We start from the raw sequence: 22133 nt of genomic DNA, 5'->3' as shown, positions 1-22133 counted from the left end.
TAGACTGCAGAGTGTGAAGGATGCCCTTGTCCCCTTATCAAGGGTAGGTCAACAATGCCCAGCCCTTGGGAGAAAACATAGTAACAGTGCTATTTCTCTAGCTTTGCTGTTTGAAGACACATTTCTTAGTGGGTTTTCCTCTTACCCATCCTCAATAACAGAGGCCATTTAAAATCCCCAAAGATCCCATATTCCCTTTTAAAACTCATTCAAAAGAATTTCTTATGTCCTGAAAAAGCCATGAAGTGTGTGAAAGTAACTTCATTAATGTAGCTGCAACTTCATGGAAATTTCAGATTCTTTGAAAGAAGAATCAATGAAGAATCTATGTTCTTTTTAATGTGACTATCTTTCTCAGGGCTTTGCAGGGAAATGCTGCAAAGAAAGTAATCTCTGAATGCAGCCTGTATAAGGTCCTGTGAGGCTCTTAGACAGTTGTGCCCTCTTCCTTCTGAACTTCACTTCTTACTGTCCCACCTGCTCACTCTTAATGGACTACTCCGACTTCCTTGCCATTCCCCTGGTACTCCAGATACTCCTGCCCCAAGGCCTTTACATTTTCTGTTCCCTCTGCCTGGAACACCGTTCCTCCCTATATTCATATGGCTTCATCAAGCCCCCTCCTTCCAGAGCTCTTTACTCTCTGTATATTCTATATCTCCTCTCTAGTACTTATCACCACCCTACATTTTACTTACATCACATATTTTTACTTACTTAAAAAAATAATTTAGCTTTGTTGAGGTTCCCTTGCTGTTTCATTGCCTGCTTTCTCTAACTAGACTAAAGTTCCATAAAGGCATTGACTCTTGTCTGATTTGTCCACTGCTGTATCCCCAGACTTTAACAACATTTGGCACATAGTACCTGCTTAAAAAATATTTGTTGAGTGAATGAGTTGATTAATAGAAAACTCAGGAATCCTTATACGTAATGTCTGAAGCTGAGTTTATGGCTTTTTGTCATCTGTCCATCCAGCTTGTCATTGTTGGTAGAAAGCTGCGAATCTGTCTGTTGGGTTTATATAAGTTTGAGAAACAAACCTTCTGTTTTCTTAGAAACAGCCCCATAGTGTGGCATTTCACATGATTACTTCCCTGGAATTAATTTTTCAGGGGACAGAGGGACTTGGACTGGCTCTGGCCCAACAATCAGAGTGGCTCTGAGAAAAGAGTGGAGGTGACTGAGTGCAGTGACAGCTTCTTTTGTAAGATGCTCACGATTCCAAAAGTGATGGGAAATGATACTGGAGCCTACAAGTGCTTCTATCGGGACACTGACATGGCCTCGGTCATTTATGTCTACGTTCAAGGTAAGTAGTTTCATGGAATTCATTTCCCAAGCTGATTTACCAGTTATAAAACACAATAGGCGCAGGGAAGAATAGAGTACACTGGAGTACAACAAAAGGCTCGCTCCAAAGGCTGTTTGACAACAGGAATACACAGAATTCTTCTCTCTCAAGGCTTTCTCTGAGAACAAGACTCATTGATTTGTTCTGGAACTTGGGCCCGTATTACATCTCTTTTGCTCAGTTAGTGTGGTTCTGATCTTTGTTTCTCAGGGAAATCTGTGTTCACAGTTGGCTGCAGGGATTTATTAAAAGCCTTCTGATGTTTGAGAAAAAGAACCTGAAGTCCTTGAAAAGGAAGATTCAGGGGTGCGTTATGGAGGGGTTTCTGTGGAGAGATAGGTTATCTATGACGGGGGAGGAGGTTTTCCCAAGAATGCACAGGGAAACAGCTAAGGGCTCTGGAACTTTTTTTTGTACATAAGAACTTCTCTTCTCCCACTTATACTTTGTGAAAGACAATTTCATCCTCTTGCACAAATGAAGATATTACCTCAAAGGGCCTTTCGAGGCCAGTGTTTCTTTGCCTGTGTGGTCTGAGATCTTGGATAAGAAGCCACGTCTTTCTAGAGTTTGCAATTTGGGATCGACATCATGTAGGATAAAACACATGTCCACGTAGAATAAAACACAGTGTTATACGTATTTAGTATTTATAATAAAAATTATGTCTTCTTTCGTGTTTTAAAAATCCTATACTAGCTTAATTTTCCTGTGGAAACTGACCTAACTGATGATAGTTATAAATCTGTCATATAATTTTGGGGAATGTTAGTGTTGTATATATGTAGTACTTTGCTTGGATATATTAAATATTTTTCTTTTCAGTGAAAATGAGCTGTTTAGACATCTTATTTATGCATTTATATATATTTTCGCATCCCGGAGGATTTGAGGCAGGTGAAGATGGCTTAGACTTTTTCTCCAGAAGCATCTCTTATAGACTGGGAATTTCATTAGCTTTAGGAAGCACACTTTGCATATCTCCATTTACATTTCAATAATGCAATATGGTCAGTGCAGTGAGAAAATGGAGACTACATCAAGATAACGTATGTCATTCCTGGATTGCACAATATTTGAGAATTATTTTTGCCCAGGATGAGCACAGTCCAAGATAGAATTCTGTGCCCTCCTCCTTCCTCTGCAGAATTTGAAAGAGACAAGGCTCAGATCTTCGAGAATTTCTGGCTCCTTTTGATCTGGCAGTCTTGGGAGATCAGGCTTTCTCAGAAGATTGCAAGGATTTCCTGCTTTTAGCCTGTCTGGAAATACTACAAGATGAACCTCTCCCATAATATCTCGTTATTTCCTTCTCCCCAAGTCAGGAAACCTGGAGACATGTGAAAATTCATTTCATGAGTTACAGTAAATATTTTATTTTGAGAGGATGGGTGGTTGTTTGGGTTTCTTTTGTTTATTTCCTTTTTTTTTTGGAATGCTGAAATAGAATTGATTTACTGAATAGCTTTAGTCTTACGTAAGGGGTTAACTTAGCTTCCAAAGACTTGTTCTGTAAGCAAGCGTGGTAATATTTCATAGTATGTGGCTGGAAGGTAGGTTCCTATTAAGAAGTAGCAATCCCTGGCACTGTTTATTTGTGCACTGCCCATCTTTGGGTATACCATTAAATTCTGCTTCCTGTCTAAGCCTAATGTTCTAGGAGGTGAGCTGTCCAAGATTTTGGTCATGAAGTTTAACAATGAGAAAGAAAGCACTGAAGTATTCCCTATGGACGGCCCTTTAAATGTCCCCTCTTGTCCCCTCCGGTCCCTACCTTACTTCCTTAGTCTTCTGACCCCATTCCCTCCAGCAATGGATGGAGCCAGGAAGTGGGTCTTGGCCTCATAAGATAATGGCTATGGCATGTGGTGGGCTGGATTGGCTGCCTTTCTGTGCTTTCCAGCTGGGAAGGAAATCAAACTTCTGCTGTTGCAGGGAATTAGCTGCCTTTCTCCCCTTGGTTTAATTAACTCTTTCTTTACTTGGACCAGTTATCCTGAAGAGCTCTGGAAAAGCTCGATCAGGTGTGTTGGGCATAGCAGTCTGAACCATTATCTCTGTGAGATTTCAAGCACGACTTCACACTACAGCGACTCTATCTCGGGAGAGTGGACTATTTTCCCAGTGGTGTATTCACACACTGTAGGAACGATGTTTGAATGACATTAAAATCTCTTTTTTTTCTTCTCACTTTTTGCCATGGTGGCTTTTTGAATTTTTGTCATTGAAGATATTAACGACTGCTGAATTTTAAACTAAATTCAACAACCACTGAACATTATTTTATAAAGAATCTCATATCTAGTGTTCACAGTCTTAAAATACGCAAATAAATTTTTCCATTGAATAATTGAACCCAAAAGTTGTTAGTTATCTTCTGCTTATTTTAAAGATCCTTTGAAATTCATTAGTTTATTTTCATGGCCTTTGGACATTTCTTTGCCTACAGAAAGAATATGCTTTTTTTTTAAGCATTAATAAAATTCAATAGGTAAAGTACAGATTTAACTTCAAAATTACTTATAAATTAAAAAAATACTTTAAAACTTTTATGTACTTGGAAAATGTTTAGTATATAAGAAGAATGTATATGTGTATATGTAAGTGTATATGAAAAATGAAACATGTTCCTTCATTTTGAAAAAAATTATAATGAAACATCTGCTTAAATGTGAAACCTATAAAATACATTCTACTTGTTGATGATCCTAGTGGAAAGAGTCAGTTTCATTCTAGGAGTTTTCTTTCAGATTTTTCATACACACACACACACACACACACACATACACACACACACACACGCGTATACCCTTTCTGCAGCATATCTTTGGAGCCAGATATCTACCAGCACACCAACCTGTGGATTCCTTTGCCTGGTGTGAAATGTCATTCTCAATCATTGACTTCTCTGGTTAGAGTTTATGAACTTGAAACAAGATCAACTTTTCTAGCAAATGCCATTAACTAATGGAGTTAAATTTTCTTCTAGATTACAGGTCTCCATTTATTGCTTCTGTTAGCGACCAACATGGAGTCGTGTACATCACTGAGAACAAAAATAAAACTGTGGTGATTCCATGTCTTGGGTCCATTTCCAACCTCAATGTGTCACTTTGTGCAGTAAGTTACATCTTCTTCAATCATCTCTCATGTTTTCATGATGTTAAGATGAGTAGCTATATATAATGTATTATCAACCATTTGTTTTAAAGATCCTTTCAGAAGAGTCAAAATGATAATAAATAAAACAAATTTATGTTCTTTAGTGATGAATTCCTTAGTGATCATTTCGCATGGTTTTCACTTTTGGAAAGCACTTTATTCAATATTTGATGTTTCTTTTTCCACTCAGAGGTATCCAGAAAAGAGGTTTGTTCCTGATGGAAACAGAATTTCCTGGGACAGTAAGAAAGGCTTTACTATCCCCAGCTACATGATCAGCTATGCTGGCATGGTCTTCTGCGAAGCAAAAATTAATGATGAAAGTTACCAGTCTATTATGTACATAGTTGTGGTTGTAGGTAAGTGGACAGTTTCTTTCCATATGATTAATATCAGATATTAAAGAATGGCTTCCTCTATTAAGATCCTGGAGATGAAGATATAGGGAGAAGAATAAAGGATATCGAAAAATACATTATTTTAAGATCTGGTGTGGGGCAGTTCATTACATCTGCTCTTCTCTACCAAGGAAACCTATGTGCAATTGAGTTTTTCTCCTTTCTTGCCAAGGCTAAGGATGGAAAAGAGTGTTATTATCGGAGCATATTTGATGGAAAATTCAATGTTCAGAGCATTGCTTGGCATCAGTTCTTTTAATTATACTTTTTTTTATGGAAAGCTCAGTGATTTACTAAAGCTGGCTTCATTGGCTATTGACTACTCAAATTTTACTGCTTTTCTCTCTACTGGGCTGTCTTTGAGATTCCTTCAGGTCTGCTTTGTAAGTCTCTTAGGCCATTTTGCTGGGAGTTACCAAGTATTGGTGAGGCCCTTAGGGGAAAAATGATATGGCACATTCTGAAGTTGCATCATTAAAAAAAAAAATCTGTGCAAAGTTATACATTTATTTTCTCTTTCTTTCTCTGTGTTTTCAATTTACTTGCTCTAGGGTACAAGATTTATGATGTGATTCTCAGCCCCCCTCACGGAGTTGAGCTGTCTGTTGGAGAGAGGCTTGTCTTAAATTGTACTGTAAGAACTGAACTAAACGTAGGGCTTGACTTCAACTGGGAATACCCTTCTTTGAAGGTAACACTAACAATTGAAAGCCAGACCTCTCAATACTTTGATAATAAGCCCCAACAGAGTTTGTTTGAGAGATAGGGACTTCTCTGGCCAGATAAAATGTAAGGGCCTTAACTCACACACACTCACACACATGCACACACAGTTTAAAAGAACTGTAGAACATATAGCATCCGTGTAAAACTGATGCAATGCCAAGAACTCTGTCCCACTTTGCTACCATCAGGCTCTGAAGATTAGTTTTCTCTATGTGATTACATCTTTTCAGGTTGCATTATTTTTCTGTGCTCCAAAGTCTTTGTTCTATTTTTGCTTTTAGGAAAATTGTCTTTAAAAGGTGGCATGAGACATACTTCTCCATAAGCAGTGGTCATATTTGCTTGTGTTTGTGCAGTACCTACCCATCTCATTCCCACTATGTGAGGCCTTAAAAATCTTAATTCAGTTGATTCCATTTATTTCTTCTGGAACCAAATATATTGGTTGTCTAGATGATGTGAAAAGTTCTGAAGTCCCTATTATTAGCATGAATAGTGTTCTCCAAGGGCCAAGACTTGATCTCGTGGGTATCTAGAAGCTATCAGGTAATATTATGCTAGACTTTGAAAATTCCATGAACACTTTTTCAGCATCAGCATAAAAAACTTGTTAACCGGGACCTAAAAACCCAGTCTGGGAGTGAGATGAAGAAATTTTTGAGCACCTTGACTATAGATGGTGTAACCCGGAGTGACCAAGGGTGGTACACCTGTGCAGCTTCCAGTGGGCTGATGACCAAGAGGAACAGCACATTCATCAGGGTCCACGGTAAGCTAAGATCTCCTTTGGAATTATGCCGTGCCTTGAGAAGTGGGATGATTTAAATACCTTTAGGTCAGTAGTGATTCCTATTTTGTTCATTCAGAAGACATTTTTGAGCTCCATTCAGAAGACATTTTGAGGTCACGTGGCTAGGGAGGCCATATGATTTATAGGTCAAGAGCATAGCTTGGGTTCAAATCCCAACTTTAATGATGGGATGAGCTAATATAGTAAGTGTTCACTAAATTTTACGTGTTGTGGTTGTTGATACTGTTATTCATAGTATAATAAGCAGAATATCATTATCGAAGATAGTTTTAAATTTTTCATTTTATTGCAAGGCTGAGAGGCCTATGTGAATAAGCATGGGCTTTGTAATTGGGGAGGCCTGGATTTAATTACTATCTGTGGGGCTTTGAACAAATAACCTTGTTTCTTATTTATTCTCTTTCCCTTATAATAATGTCACATAATAACACATAAAAGTCTCAGTTTAGGTGATGATTCATATGGCACCCAGTTTAGAGACCTTGGTAATGATTTTGGATTTTATAATATGGGAATTCATAGAAGGATTTGAGCAGAGAGAGACATGCTCTGGTTTATGTTTTTATAGGACTACTATGTATTTTATGAGAAATAGTTCAGAGAAATAAGGGCAGGAATAGGGAAACGAGTTGGGAGGCTAGTTACAGTTATCCAGGTGAGAGATAGTGAGTGGCTTGGACTAACTGGTAGAGGTAGGAGTGGAGAGAAGAGATATGATTCTGGATATATTTTTGAAGATAAAGCCAGCAGGATCTGCCTTTTGACTCAGTGGCTGTAGGGAGTAAGAGAAGAATGGAAGATGATTTGAATTTTTAGTGTGAGCAAGTGAGCGAATGGTCGTTTTATTTATTGAGATAGGGAAGACTGACAGGGAAGTAAGATTTGGAGAAACAGTGTTGGGTGTGTTTATTTGGACATGCCCACTAAACATCCGAGTGGAGATATTTAATATATAAACCGGGAACCCAGAGAAGGCCGGGGAGGAAATACAAATTTAGGAGGAATGTGAATGATAGTTTACAGCTGAGCCTGGGGGAAGGTGTAGATAAAGACAAGTGGTCTGAGGACTGAGTCCTTGGGACATATGGCAGGTAGATAAAGGGTGCCAGGGGAGCGGAGAAGAAGCAACCAAGATCCCTGGAGGACTTAGAGGAGCTTCACACAAAAGCAAATGCTTGGTTGAGACTTGAGCAGTCAGTAAGCTTGTAGTATGCACCTGGAGAGAGAGGAAACCAAATGCAGAAGCCGGTTGTGTGGGAGAAGCTGGACAGTGACCAAAGAAAGGAAGTGTGGGGAAATCCCTGAACTGTGGCAGCGCAGACTCTCCAGATCTTTGACTCTTCACTTGAAACCATAACTAAACCAAATGATCATTTATAATAAGTTGACATTTAAAATAATGATTATTTTTATTTTCTTTCAGAAAAACCCTTTGTTGCTTTTGGTAGTGGCATGGAATCTTCGGTGGAAGCCACTGTGGGAGATCGTGTCAGAATCCCTGTGAAGTACCTTGGTTACCCTCCCCCTGAAATAAAATGGTATGTATTGCAAATGAATGCAAAGCATTGTTCCACCTGAAAGCAAACCCTTAAATGATACTAATTCCTGAGATTTTTTTCCCCCATAGGTATAAAAATGGAAGACCCATTGAGTCCAATCACACAATAAAAGTGGGGCATGTCCTGACGATTATGGAAGTGAGTGAAAAAGATACAGGAAATTATACTGTCATCCTTACCAACCCCATTTCAAAGGAGAAACAGAGCCACGTGATATCTCTGGTTGTGAATGGTGAGTTCATTCAGTTTTCCTTCTCTGCCCAAAATTGATTATAAAGACTAAGACTGTATCTTCTTAAACAGCCAGGCCACCATTCCTTTGTCACCTGTTGCTTCACTGACATCATGAATGGGCTCCTATTTATAAATATGATCGAGAGCAATAGAGTCAAACTGAGGTGTAGGACACTGCACTCTAGACATGTTAGCCTAAGAGGCTGTGTATGTGGATTGTTTGGTGTCAAGTGCAGTATTGATGTAGATGATACACTCGACGGCAATATGCTATGAAATAAGAATGCCTACAGGGACAGTTGTCGTACTACCTTTGCTCTTGTCTCATGGAATTAGGCACCTGGCATGCAAACTTGTAAGTCTTTTTGAATTTTGTGGGAAGCCAGTTGCACAGGCAGGTTCCAACTCAGAAGGCTTTTGCAGGTTGATACTGTTGGCTTGTTGGCAGTTTAACAATTAAAACAAAACAAAACAAAACAAAAAACCCAAAAAACAAGAGACTAGGACCTATCTGACTCTGAGGCTATAAAGGGAGATACTAAGGTTGTGATTTAAGGATGATTTGAATGTCGTTTTTCCAGACGGAAAGCGTTCTGGGTGGGGAACATGGTCAAGTAAGTGTAGGAGATATTAAGTCAATGTACAATAGGTGTCTGTATAACAGGACTTATCAGGACCTTTACATAATATCCATGTATATTGCCATTCTCCAGGGGAAGAGACAAAGTATTGAGGCTTTAACAAAGTTATTTGACCAGAGCGTCCCCCCTCCCACCCTGGAAATCCATTAATCTCTTGCCCCAAACATAGTTTAGGAAATACTTTTCTGTTGGAATTCTTTGTTCTCCCTACTGGCATGGCATAATAAAACTTCAGGATCTTCATTTGTAAATTAAGGTGCTTCCCCGTATATCCTGCCACCACTCTGTATGTCCACTGAGCTCGGCTTCATTTCTTTGCTGGGATCTCAGCTTCAGGAGTATTTTAAAGAAAACAGGTTCCAGCAATGTCACTTAGAAGCCACTCAGGAGTAGGGGGCTGGGGAATGGCGAGAAGCTAATAAGTGGGGGACGGGGGAAAGAAAATGAACACAAAATAAAGATGTAAAAATGGACAGTGTATAACCCCATCTCAAGAACTCACGAAGTCACTAAACAACTGATTCACCCTAGCATTTACCCCGCTATATAAAATTAACATAGAAAAGTGAAAATTTGAGAGTATAATCTGAGTCCTTAAGTTGCTAGTGATGGGAGAAGTTTTGCGTCAGTGACTTTGGAGCCAAAAAAAGGAAAGAGAAAAAAAGAGTGAGAAAGAGGAAGGGGGAGAAGGGAGAAACGGAAGGGAGGGAGAAAGGAAGGAGGGAAAGAAGTGGAGGAAGGAGAGGGAGGAGGAGGAGAGGTAGGTGGGTGACCTTGGGCAAGTCATTTAACTTTTCTGTTTCATTTTTCTCACATATGATTAAATGGGTTAACCCACGCAGAGCACTTAGACAACCGCTAGCGTGTAATGAATGTACAATCAGGATGATTTTCTTTCTTTCTGATCTTTTGAGATTGGGAGCACAGGGAGAGTTACCCCCTATCATGCGGACTGAGAAGAACCGAGGCAGAGGGTGGCCAGACTTGCACAAAGTCCTCCACTTGTGAGGATGATGGGTGTCACCAGCAGTCATAGCGCCTGTTTCCAAGTCTAGCTGTTCTTTGAAAAAGAAAAGGAGGGCAAAATCCTAGGCTTGGGTTGATGAAAACTCCCGCTTTTGTTCCCCAAAGAGGATCTCCAATTAAAAAGTGGCTTTTCCCATCTCCAGTCCCACCCCAGATCGGTGAGAAATCCCTGATCTCTCCGGTGGATTCCTACCAGTATGGCACCACGCAGTCGCTGACATGCACGGTCTACGCCGTCCCCCCTCCGCACCACATCCGCTGGTACTGGCAGCTGGAGGAGTGCGCCTACAAGCCCGCGTGAGTAGGCCTACGTCCTCTAGTTGCCTGCTCTTTTGCATTTCTCACGGCCACACTGTGGTAGGACTCCATGCTCCCCACCCCAAGAAGGCCGTTCCAGAAAGTTATGCCCCAAGTGGTCCTTTCCGATCCTACCATCTTTCTCCATATCATAACGTTTTAGGAGATACCTTTCCTTGGGATGTCCCACCTTGAGATTAGCTAGCTCTCTCTTCCTAAATTAGCCCTGGTGCGCACACTTCTCGAAACGCAGGCTCTTTGCCCACCTTGCCAATAGCCAATCTTTGGGGTTTCTCCTTATTCCAGTCAACGGGTGAATACCACTGTCTCCTTCTTATCTGAGAGAAGGTCCATCTCAGAGGAAGAGCTGATGGATGTGAGGGAGCCACAGGCCAAGATGCAGCCTTTGGATTCTTAGGCCCAGCTTATCAGGTTCTAACACAAGTCCAGACATCCTTAGGAAGACAGAACAACAGGCCACCCACTACCACCCCGTGCAGTTCACTTCCTGTTGTTGTTTTTGAGATGGCCACTACTAGTTTCTTCCTCAGATGCTGACCATTTCCTCCACAAAGGCCACAGTCCCAGGGAGATTACTTTAAGAAGCCCAATTGACTTCTTAGTTTCCTTGTCTTCCTTTGAACTAAATTAACTTGAATTGTCTTGTCGGTTCAATTTATGAATGGAGGTTTGTTCCCAGAATAGCTGTTTCCCTCCTGTATCCTGAATGAATCTACCTAGAACCTTTTCCTTCTTTGCCGAGGCCTATTTTTAATTGGCGCCAAATCGTGTAACGTGGTAGGGTGCGTTGAAAGTTATTTCTAAGAACAGAATAACCGAGGTCTCACTCCTTTCCTTGCCACGGACTTGAACTAAAGAAAAATTCAGGCATCATAAGAGCTCTTATTTCTTCCTTATAGCCAAGCTGTCTTAATGACAAACCCATACACTTGTAAAGAATGGAGAAACGTGGATGACTTCCAGGGGGGAAATAAAATTGAAGTCAACAAGAATCAGTTTGCCCTAATTGAAGGAAAGAACAAAGTGAGTTCGAAGTTCCTTAATTTGAAAATCTGTCTCTCTCTCTCTTTTATGGGAGGATGGAAGGATGGCGTGGAAGCACGGGGCAGTCGTATGCGAGGGGTATTAGCGATTGATGGTCACGTTAATTGTACTATAAAATACTAACATATGAAGTTAGTTTGAAAACACCACTGGCTTTGAGAAGTGCCGTCGACTTATTAATATCTTATCAGAGAAAGATAAAACATGTATGCTGTTAAATCTCTGCATCTGTTGTGAGGGGATTCTGAGTTTACAAGTATGGAAATGAGTACAGTGCTGAGTTGAAACACTTTATTTGCTTTCCGGTTTCCAATGCCTGTTTTGTGTATTGCATGAACCACACCAGAGTAATTATTATTGCATGGATTTGAGAGAGGTCAGTGCAGTAGTGTGAATGGAACAGACAGGTCTTACGGGTTGAATTTTAGTCTGAAAGCATGAGCATAAACACAGCCTCCATCGTTTACAGCCCGGGATTTGTTTTTTCCACAGACTGTAAGTACCCTTGTTATCCAAGCAGCCAATGTGTCAGCTTTGTACAAATGCGAAGCCGTCAATAAAGTTGGGAGAGGAGAGAGGGTCATCTCCTTCCACGTGATCAGTGAGTATTGCTCTCCCTTTGGGGGGGGGGTTAGATCTCTTGCCAAGGGGGCACTAGGCTGTCTGATGCTCTGTGGCCCTTGCCATTCCGGAGTGGCATGGTGTTTCGGAAGAGGACTTGGGCTGATTGGGGATGCTTTGGTTCATAAATGAAGACTCCTCAGCTAGCTGTTGGGTGCGTGGGAAGTCGGTAGAACTGACTCTCCCATTCCCTCAGGGGAGAGGATGGTTTTGCATATTTTTTTAGCCACAAATCCTGCATCACGGTTATGGCTCCACCATCCTAGTCTAGCACAGCGCTTGGCTTCTTGGGGTTCCATCAGTATTGGTGGGCTTGCTGCTGAGCTGTTGACAGTGTTGGGTTTTCCGGAGGCAATTGCAATGACACAGAGGCAGTTTCTGCCCAGTGCTGCTGATTCTGATTGTGCATCTTAATTTTATGGTTAAGCTTTAGCTGACCGGACTAGGTGGTCAAGAGTTCAGTGCGGGCTAATTTGTTGTCATAAATATAGCTTCAGTGTCATTGAGTGTGATGTGTCAATGAGGAACTAATTTTTAAAGTTCCTTGGTATAATTATCTGCTTTCAATATGTTTTGGATTTTTTTTAATCTCTAAAGCTGTGTTTTGAGCCCAAAGTAGAGACTTGATACGTATCTGAGGAATGCATCTTGGTAAAATAATACATTTTGGAGCCCGAACTGTCTAGTTTGGTAGTCTCCTTGTATTCCTTTGCTGGGATTGCTAGGGCTTCACTTCTCTTGGTGCTTTACAGCAGTCTGAAGGCAACAGGAAGACAATAGTGTGCTGCCCAAATTAAATCACCATTTTCTAACCGTAGGTTTTATATTTCAGGGGGCCCTGAAATCACTTTGCAACCGGACACCCAGCCAACCGAGCAGGAGAGCGTGTCTTTGTGGTGCACTGCAGACAGAACTACGTTTGAGAACCTCACGTGGTACAAGTCTGGCCCACAGGCTCTGGCAGTCCATGCGGGAGAGGTGCCCACACCTGTTTGCAAGAACTTGGATGCTCTTTGGAGAATGAATGCCACCACGTTCTCTAATGGCACAAGTGACATTTTGATCCTGGAGCTCCAGAATGTGTCCTTGCAGGACCAAGGAGACTATGTGTGCTTCGCTCAGGACAGGAAGACCAAGAAAAGACATTGTGTGGTCAGACAGCTCACAGTTTTAGGTAAGGAGGCAATTTTGGTCATCAAAGACAGTTGGAAAGCCTTCAATGTGGTACTTTTAGGGACTGTAAGATCACTGTCCTATAGGAGCATAGGAAGTAGACTGGTGCACACTTGCCTTATTCACCGAATGTTCTGGAGGCAGAAAGAGGCCAATAGTGGTGAAGTGATGTATTAAAAAGAGAAAATAACATGTTCCTTTCCAGCTCTAATGATGGGACTTCACTATTATCTACAAGAGATTAGCTTAAACTGGGGAAATTCCTGCTTTATCCTTGGCATTTGTTTATTTTAGTAGACACGTTTTCATGGAATGCCTACTATGAGCTAAGAAGGTTCCAGAAGTTCACAGTGGTAAGTAGGTAGACAAGATGAAAACACAGGCAACCACGGGGCAGCCATGGCACATTGTGGTCTTTGTGTCCATGAGGATGGGATTTGTTTTCTCTTCCTCCTTGCTGTAGCTCGCATCACAGAACATAGTGGCACATAGTAGGTGCTCAGGAAGGCATCTGCTGCATGAAGAGTTATTTAGGACCTGGGAGAGCCCGTGGGAGGGGTGCTGCACTCACTGCTTGCACCTCTGGGTCATCCCATGTAGTCCAACGTAGGGATCAATGGGATGATCATTTTAATGAGCTGATAGCTTTGTAAAATGCCCCAGGGAGCCACTCTCCACACCTCATCTAAACCCGTGTCCTGCACAGGAGCTGTGCAGCCATGCCTCTGTCTCTGGGGAAATGAGACAGATCTGGAAAGTTCTCTTTGTGTCCACTCTCTCCATTTTCTCCCCTCATGAGTGTCCCTTCCCAGTTTCTGGGATGCATGTGTTCTCTGATTTTACTCTTAAGAAGGGCAACAAAGGTGAATGAATGAATACCAAAGTTTTAGAGGAATAATATCTTCTTCAGAGGCCTTGGCAAGTTTAAGAGGTATCTTCAGACAGACCCTAGGATAGTATTTGCTGGTGTTAAGACTTAGGTGTCAAAAGAAGGAATATTTTAGGGTGAAGTCATTGCCAGGGCCCTTCATATCATATCACATACATGGCCATGTGTTTTCTGTTCACCTTGGTGACTGTCTGGTTTCAAATTAGTGGAAGAATTCAGAGAGAGATGTGAAGGGGCCATGCCCAGGAAATTTGTGCTCACAATGAGCTGCTTTGCTTTTCTAAGAGCTCCTAAGTTGTTTTCCTAAAATTATTCTTAGAAACAGACCAGAGCCCAGGATATTTGTTAAGCCCTAATGTAGTTCACCAATGAGGTAATCTCGTTTTGCTAAATATTGAAGTGGATTCTTTCAGCAAGATTCCATTTGATTGCTGTGGACAAAATATTTCTATATTTTGAAAGTTTTGCTATACGTTGAAAGAAATACTCGTGGGCTTAATTTTCTTGAGATCTTTGACTTTCTTTAGGGATTTCTGTGTTGCTCTTTTGTGTTTTAGTGGGAATGGCACTGGACTAGGCTTTCAGTCTCACCAGTTTCTATTATTAGGTCAAATGCTTACTTAGTTATAAGGACTTGGATGAATCATTTACCCACCCCCCTGCCCCATGAACTGCAGTTCTTTCCTCTGTGAAATAAGGTTAATATTCTTGTCCATTCCAGGGTTGAAAGTGAGCAACAGAGATAGTATAACTGAGTTTTGTAAAAAAAAAAAAAAAAAGCCCAATAAATATAAGGTATTCTTTGTTGAATTACATTGAAGTTTCGCACTTTCCAAGAGAAACATGGCAAACTTCAAGGGTGTCACTAGCTGGAACTTTCGTGGGAGGGAAAGTTTCCCCTTGGGGGAAGCCGTGTCTAATTAGAGAGGAAAAACCCATAAAGGTGACAACCTTCATTTTGTGATGTGACAATCAACTAGAGTCACTAATAGGAATGTTCATAGAGGAGCAGTGACTTATCTCAACTGTCCTGACCTGTTTCATTTGACTTTACCTGGTGACCAATGGTATTGTCATCAACCTCTGTGTATTTGCAGCTTAGGAAATCAGTGGCTTACTGTTTACTAAGTTTAAACTATTTATCAGTTAACTGATGCTAAAACCATTTCAAAAGTTATAACTGAATGTTGTGTGATTTTTGTGTGTGTGTGTGTCTGCATAGAGCGCGTGGCGCCCATGATCACCGGAAACCTGGAGAATCAGACTACAAGTATTGGTGAAACCATTGAAGTTTCATGCACCACATCTGGGAATCCCCCTCCACAGATTACCTGGTTTAAAGATAACGAGACACTTGTGGAAGACTCAGGTGAATAGAATATGTCTATCTCTCATTGGTTGCAGAACTCTCCCGGAGACATGATCTAAATCCTACATTATTTCTTGATTTGTTCTAGATAGAAAAAAAAAAAAAAGCAATATTAGTGCCCATGGTCTGGCTCATTTCATAGATTCAGAATTAAAGTATTCAGAACCTTGTTGAATTCTATGGAAATGGGCGGGGGGGTGGTGAGGAGTCAGCAATGTATCCTGTATCACTAGTATCTTTGGAATTAGATACTAGTCCAAGGAAAGACCACCATTTATGTTTTTAAATTTTGTCCTGAAAAATGCCACCAGGTTACATTACAAATAAAAACAATTGTTTTTCTTTTCTCTTAGGCATTATACTGAAAGATGGGAACCGGAACCTCACCATCCGTAGGGTGAGGAAGGAGGATGAAGGCCTCTACACCTGCCAGGCATGCAGTGTTCTTGGGTGTGCAAAAGTGGAGGCATTTTTCATAGTAGAAGGTCAGTGGAAATGCATGGACACATCAGGTGGTTTTAAAAAGTTAGCTTGTATATATACTCAGACACTTTGGGTGGGAGGATCATAGGTGATTTTTGATATTCCTTGTACTTTGTAAATTTTCTAATCTAAGTATGTATTATTTTAACCAGAAAACATAACCAATGGTATTTTCATTCTGCTTGCATCATATTTCCTATCCTTGCTATTCTCGCTTTGGAAAAATTCTTAGCCGGGCAGCTGGGTTATTGTCCTTTCCCTTATTTTTTTCTGCATTTGAATGGCTCGATTAACTTGTTGTGGAAGTGTTACCTCTATATATACTTGGAAAAACATTAGGATTAGTGCTTAATCATCAAAACTCAATGGTATCCAGATAATCACAAGGGTGTACTGTTTTCATTTGGACTACAGACAATTAAAATTTATTTGTGGACAATAAACCATTGCGTCCCCGAAAAGGAAGTTTTAGGGTGTCTAAATGTGAAAGGAAATTCCTATGTGTATGCAGGAGTGATGTGAAATCTGGCATTTTCCCAAATGGGAAAGGTAATTTGTGACGGAATATTTCTCTTTGGGAGTGTACTCCTATTTAAAAAAAATAATCCATGGAGGTGGGGAATGAAACTGTATTACCTGGGTGAAGGAATGGTAAGCAAGGGAAAGAAAGAAGGATGGTGACAGAAGGAATAACTGATGAATTTTTATGAACTCTTCCTAACGTGTCTCTAAAAGTCAAGATTTTAGTTGCCTTCATCTGTCAAATTGGGTTACATCTCGATGACTTGTTTTCCAATTTGTAGGCTTATTACCATTTTGTGAATTGCACTTGCAAAAAAGATTTCAAGTGTGTGAAATTAACAGCAATTTCAAGTGACATGGTGCTTTTGTCACTTCCAGAGTGCTTCCTGTTTAGGGCCAGTCCTAACGGAGACTTCCAGGGGTCTCCTGTGCTCTGCCTCGTTTCCACTGGCTGTTTGCAGTTATCCATGACTGAAGTGGGAACATTGGCACAGAGCTTATATTTACTTAGCATCCCAAAAAGAATACTAAGAAAGAGAGAGGTAGATATTTAATTGTTCTGGTATGTTCCCAAATGTTAGTATGGGGATATTATTAACACACTAACTCATACAGACAATTTAATCTTTGAACTTTATACTATGCATAATGGACTTTTAAATCTCTGTCTATAAAAAGAAAATGATTTCAGTAGGACCACCAGAGAAACAGAATCGACTTCCAAGCCATAGTTGGTACTTGTCTCTCCATTGTTAACCCTTACGTGGCTAACTAGTTAATTCCTTGTCCTTCAGCCCTTTTGAAGCTGCCTTGGGCCACTTGAACAGCTTATTTGATTCACACCGCACTCAGCCAGTGGGAGGCCTTAGGTGATAATTGCTTCCTTATCACTTCTTTGCTAATCACTCCTAGTTGAAAGCCTCCTCCGGCATTTAATTTCTCCCACTCAGAGCTGTCCTCTGGAGCCCTGAGCATCTGCAGCTTTCCTTGCCGACCTCTACTTTACCTTTCATGGATGGTTTAAACTCAGTTTATCTCCAGGCCATTCGGGATGCCCTCATCTCGGCTTTCTCTTCTTTTCCTTACTCAGGTTCCTGCCACACAAGGGCGGGGTAGTGTGATGGGTAACTGCTGCTGGACGGACTTTGTTTAACTCTTGACCTTCCCTCAACATGCTGTGTGCCCTTAATGAGGGAGCTTAACCTCTCTGAGCTTGTTTCTCCATCTAAAAACTGAGAATTGTTGAGAAGATTATGTGGGATGACGTATTTAAAGTAATGAGCACCTAGGGCCTCCCACTGGCTGAGTGAGGTGTGAATCAAATAAGCTGTTCAAGTGGCCCAAGGCAGCTTCATGGTAACCAATCACTCTCTGACCACTTGTTTTCTTATATAATCCTTTCTCAAACTCTGTACAGATGAAAACAGACTGTGCAAAACCTGACATTTATTTTCCTTAGAAAGAGGCCACTCACTATAAATTATTCAAGAACTTCCTGTGAATTAGAAAAAATGCTGCTTTTTTTCCCCTATAGAATGTGATGTTTGCTTTCCTTCCAAGACTGCTCTTCCTCCAAATACCTCATGTTTTTCTTGTAAGACATCAACATTCCTATCCTTGATATCCTTAATTTCTACCCTTAAGAATCTTATCGTTGGAAATTTTCATGGGCAATGTTTTGCAAACTTTAAATTATCCATTAAGAATATTATAGACTCTCTCCAAGTTAGAGGCTTGTGACACTTCTTGTCTAGGATTTTTTCCAAGTTGGTAAACTTGAGATCTTGCTTTAGTGTTGAACTTTGTCCTTGTCTATCAAAAGGTATGAGTTTTCAACTGTTGATGCTCATTCAGTTGCATCTTTCCAGGTGCCCAGGAGAAGACGAACTTGGAAGTCATTATTCTAGTAGGCACGGCAGTGATTGCCATGTTCTTCTGGTTATTACTTGTCATCGTTCTACGGACCGTTAAGCGGGTAACAAAATCATTTCCCTTCCATCCCATGTACGTTGGTTTTCATGATTAATGAAAGCTGACTGGGGCTCTTTGAGTTGTTTCTTCCCATTGTTATTGGCTCAATGGGCACAATTTTATTTCAATACAATAACATTCTTTCCCACTTTCTTTTGGCTGGACCACTGGGCTTTAATTGATAGAAGCCACTAGAGGAGAAAAGGGCTTGGACTGTCTAGTGTAATTAAGATTTAAGTACTTCATTTTGAGCTCATTTGGGGGTTGAGAGAACACTGGATGTAGGATTATAATAGGACCTACTCTCAAACTCCATGAGTTTTATTTGAAAATGAGACATCAGGCATGGGGCTTCTATAAACAACAATAATAAGCACACAAAAAACAACAGCCAGACAACAGAGCGTATGTGACTGGAAGGAATAATGCTTTCCAGGCCAATGGAGGGGAACTGAAGACAGGCTACTTGTCCATCGTCATGGATCCAGATGAACTCCCCTTGGATGAGCACTGTGAACGCCTGCCTTATGATGCCAGCAAATGGGAGTTCCCCAGGGACCGGCTAAAACTAGGTGTGTTTTCAAGTGGTATTAATGTGATGTTGGGTTTGCTCGGGCATCTTTTCCTCCTTTAGGATGAAGACGAATCCAGTCTATTCACATGTTAGATTCAGGTTCAGAATATTCATTCCATCCCTTGAATTTGAATAATCATCCTTTTAGTCACTTAGAAGTAGGGTCCTTGTACAATTACCCAAAACAGGACATTTGGAGAATGAAGGGGGAGGTATTAAATAATGAAGCCAAGACAAGGGAGTTGAGCTGGAGTCCCCAAATTAAACTGGGATGTATGGTGACCCCATCTAGTCGGAATTTCTGCATGTCACTTTGGTGCTGTAATAGTCCAAGTCCGTTTTGTTTGCTGTCCTTGTTGACTGTAGGTAAGCCTCTTGGCCGTGGGGCCTTTGGCCAAGTGATTGAAGCAGATGCCTTTGGAATCGACAAGACAGCAACTTGCAAGACAGTGGCCGTCAAAATGTTAAAAGGTAAAAGCAAAATTACATGGTGACGTATTCCTCTATCTGCTTCATCTGGTTTGTAAACATGATGAAACGCTTGTATCCGCAGCTCTGTGGTTAGATGAGCCCACTAGCCAAGCGTGCAGACAGCTTTGGTGATACCTTTGTACGAATTGGGAAAAGGTTCCTCTTTTATAGCCTTGTGCCAGGGTGCATGGCCTGGCAAGCAAAGTTGAGGATGGGCTTCAGCTTCACCCACTTCCCCACTTTGCCCGGGAACCCTCAGGTAGGGCGTAGCTTATACAACTGTACTTAGTGGCCTGACTATAGGGGGAAAAATACCTTGGTTATGTAAAAATTGTTTCTTAATATATTATGGTGCATTGGTGAGATAATTATAGAACATGTAGAGACATGGAAAGAAATGTAATATAATAAGTAAAAATAGTAAGAGTGTAAAAACAGCATGTTTCCTAGAATTGGAATATGTGAAAGATTTTTCTCCTATAAAAGATAATGGTTGCACTAGGAAAGAAGGGCCACGGTGACATTTTAAAAATTATAAGCTTTGTAGGGACACCTGGGTGGCTCAGTGGTTGAGCGTCTGCCTTGGGCTTGGGTGTGATCCCGGGGTACTGGAATTGAGTCCTGCATCAGGCTCCCCGCAGGGAGCCTGCTTCTCCCTCTGCTGTGTCTCTGCCTCTCTTTGTGTGTGTCTCATGAATAAATAACATCTTTGAAAAAATTATAAGCTTTATAAACAATTGTTAATCCAAATAGTAATGGGATTCTGATCTTGTCATCTTTTTTTTAATTCTTTATTTTTTTATTTTTGGATCTTGTCATCTTAATTTGGGGAGGAGACGCATCTAAAGCTCTTGGTTCCATTTGTGATGTTGTCTCATTGACAGAGGCAGTGCCACTGACCCTTGGCCAGTAGGTCCTGTGCATTTCAAACCCACCTCTCCTTTTGCCTCTTCTCTCTTGTCGCTATGGGGGTATGCAGTTTTGAGGTGGCTCATCAGGGTCCGAGGTGTGGACGGTGTGTGTGAAGTAGAGGGAAGTGCACCGGTCTGTACAGGATCACACTTGCAGTTTTAGCCTCATCAGCCTCATGTGCCAACTGGCCTTGCCAGCTGGCCCTTGTTAGGTTTCCTGCTTGGCACTAATTGGCGGGAACTTCAGCATCGCCCCTAACACATAAGGATATTTAATACATGGTGTTGCTTCCTTACCAGGAAGCACTGAAATAATCAGGCCCCGAGCAGCATAGTCAACCTGATAGATGAAAATCCAATTTTGTAAGAGAAGAAACTCTGGGCATGATTCCATTTGCAGATGTATTCTCTGCTTTGCAAAAGTCTTCACAATGGATTCCTTTAAATATCAAACATTCTGGGTGCATTTAAAGTAAGAATTTGAATTAAAATTGGAAAATATAATTTATACTTGACTTTCAAGGCACCTCGTCTGTAAATTGGATTATGGTTGTATAATCCCTGGAGGGTAATTTGTACACATGCATGCAGTGGGAGCACCAATCCTCCTGAGCTCATACCCACATTTATGATTTCCCTCTCTGCCATATATTTGTAGAAGGAGCAACACACAGTGAACACCGAGCCCTCATGTCTGAACTCAAGATCCTCATTCATATTGGCCACCATCTCAATGTGGTCAATCTCCTGGGTGCCTGTACCAAGCCGGGAGGTGAGTGTCTGTGGATGGTTCTGGTTGCCTGGTGATTTTGAATTATATTTTTCTGCTGGTATTTCAGGGAAACCATTCAACTCCCGTGGCCCTAATTTCCTTAACTTAGAATCCTGTGCCAGATTCCTAGATATAAATCTATTTCATGGAGATTTAACGGGCACTATAAATTGTTCTAGAACTTTCTGTGAATTAAAAAATGCCATTGTGCTATAGTACAGTTTGCTAGTTGTATAACAGGTGTTCAGATGAGAAAAGTAAACTCAAAAAACTTGGAAGCAAAGACTTTAAGAGCAGTTCCCCCCACCCCGCAAAATGGGATCATCTTAGGTGATTGTGTGGAAAAGCAAGTGGGTGGACTTTCTTCTGAAATTTTGGTTAATCTTGTTGTGGAATTGCCTTTTGGTAAGAGAAAAGCTACACTATAAGGGCGCTGTGACCAGCTGATTTCGATGATCCTGTCCCCAGTGAAAGGTTGTAGTGTCCTTCAATGTATTAAACACTTGATGAGATATGTGAGTGAAAACATTTTCCTTTCTTGACATGCGGTGCTGTCTGCAGGGCCACTCATGGTGATTGTGGAATTTTGCAAGTTTGGAAACCTGTCAACTTACTTAAGGAGCAAGAGAAATGAATTTGTCCCCTACAAGGTATGTCATCTCTTAACTCAGCTCTGGCCACATTGTAAAATGAAGGAAAACACAAAGTGGTACAAACAAAGGGTTGCGGAAGGGGTGGTGGGTGGGGAGATGGGGTAACTAGATGATGAGCACTAAGGAAGGCACTTGATGGGATGAGCACTAGGTGTTATACTATATGTTGACAAATTGAATTTAAATTATTAAAAAAACCAACCAAAAAACCCCCCCAAAACCAAAATGGTACAGGTTAATCTTTCTTTGTTAAAATGCTGTGATTACAGTAATTTTCTTTGGGTTATTATAATTTTCCTTCTTTTACCTTCTGGGGAACAGATCTGCTCATGGGGTTCGTTTGTATTATGCCCCAGATTTTGGCCCAAAGATTCCATATTCCTAAAATTGATGTCCTTCTGGTCTGCTTTGAAGAGATATAATTGTTTTCTAGAGATTTTTTCTGTATTCA

General features: G+C 40.9%; 1 protein-coding gene across 1 annotated transcript in view; it reads left to right on the top strand.

Annotated features, from left to right (window-relative positions):
* The window catches only part of KDR (kinase insert domain receptor), a 43147-nt gene that overhangs the window by 5290 nt on the left and 15724 nt on the right, over window positions 1-22133 (top strand). The window contains exons 3-20 of the mRNA XM_077848047.1: window positions 1116-1312; window positions 4344-4474; window positions 4707-4875; window positions 5466-5605; window positions 6232-6409; window positions 7875-7989; window positions 8079-8242; window positions 10055-10208; window positions 11129-11252; window positions 11766-11874; window positions 12727-13068; window positions 15179-15325; window positions 15679-15810; window positions 18199-18305; window positions 18738-18873; window positions 19242-19346; window positions 20916-21029; window positions 21591-21679. Coding sequence (XP_077704173.1) covers window positions 1116-1312; window positions 4344-4474; window positions 4707-4875; window positions 5466-5605; window positions 6232-6409; window positions 7875-7989; window positions 8079-8242; window positions 10055-10208; window positions 11129-11252; window positions 11766-11874; window positions 12727-13068; window positions 15179-15325; window positions 15679-15810; window positions 18199-18305; window positions 18738-18873; window positions 19242-19346; window positions 20916-21029; window positions 21591-21679 — 2653 coding nt within the window. The remainder of the gene's footprint in view (window positions 1-1115; window positions 1313-4343; window positions 4475-4706; window positions 4876-5465; window positions 5606-6231; window positions 6410-7874; window positions 7990-8078; window positions 8243-10054; window positions 10209-11128; window positions 11253-11765; window positions 11875-12726; window positions 13069-15178; window positions 15326-15678; window positions 15811-18198; window positions 18306-18737; window positions 18874-19241; window positions 19347-20915; window positions 21030-21590; window positions 21680-22133) is intronic.

Source organism: Canis aureus, chromosome 14 (genome assembly GCF_053574225.1).
Source record: "Canis aureus isolate CA01 chromosome 14, VMU_Caureus_v.1.0, whole genome shotgun sequence".
NCBI lineage: Eukaryota > Metazoa > Chordata > Mammalia > Carnivora > Canidae > Canis > Canis aureus.
The sequence above is the reverse complement of the archived record's forward strand: the minus strand, read 5'-3'. Positions and strand labels throughout refer to the sequence as shown.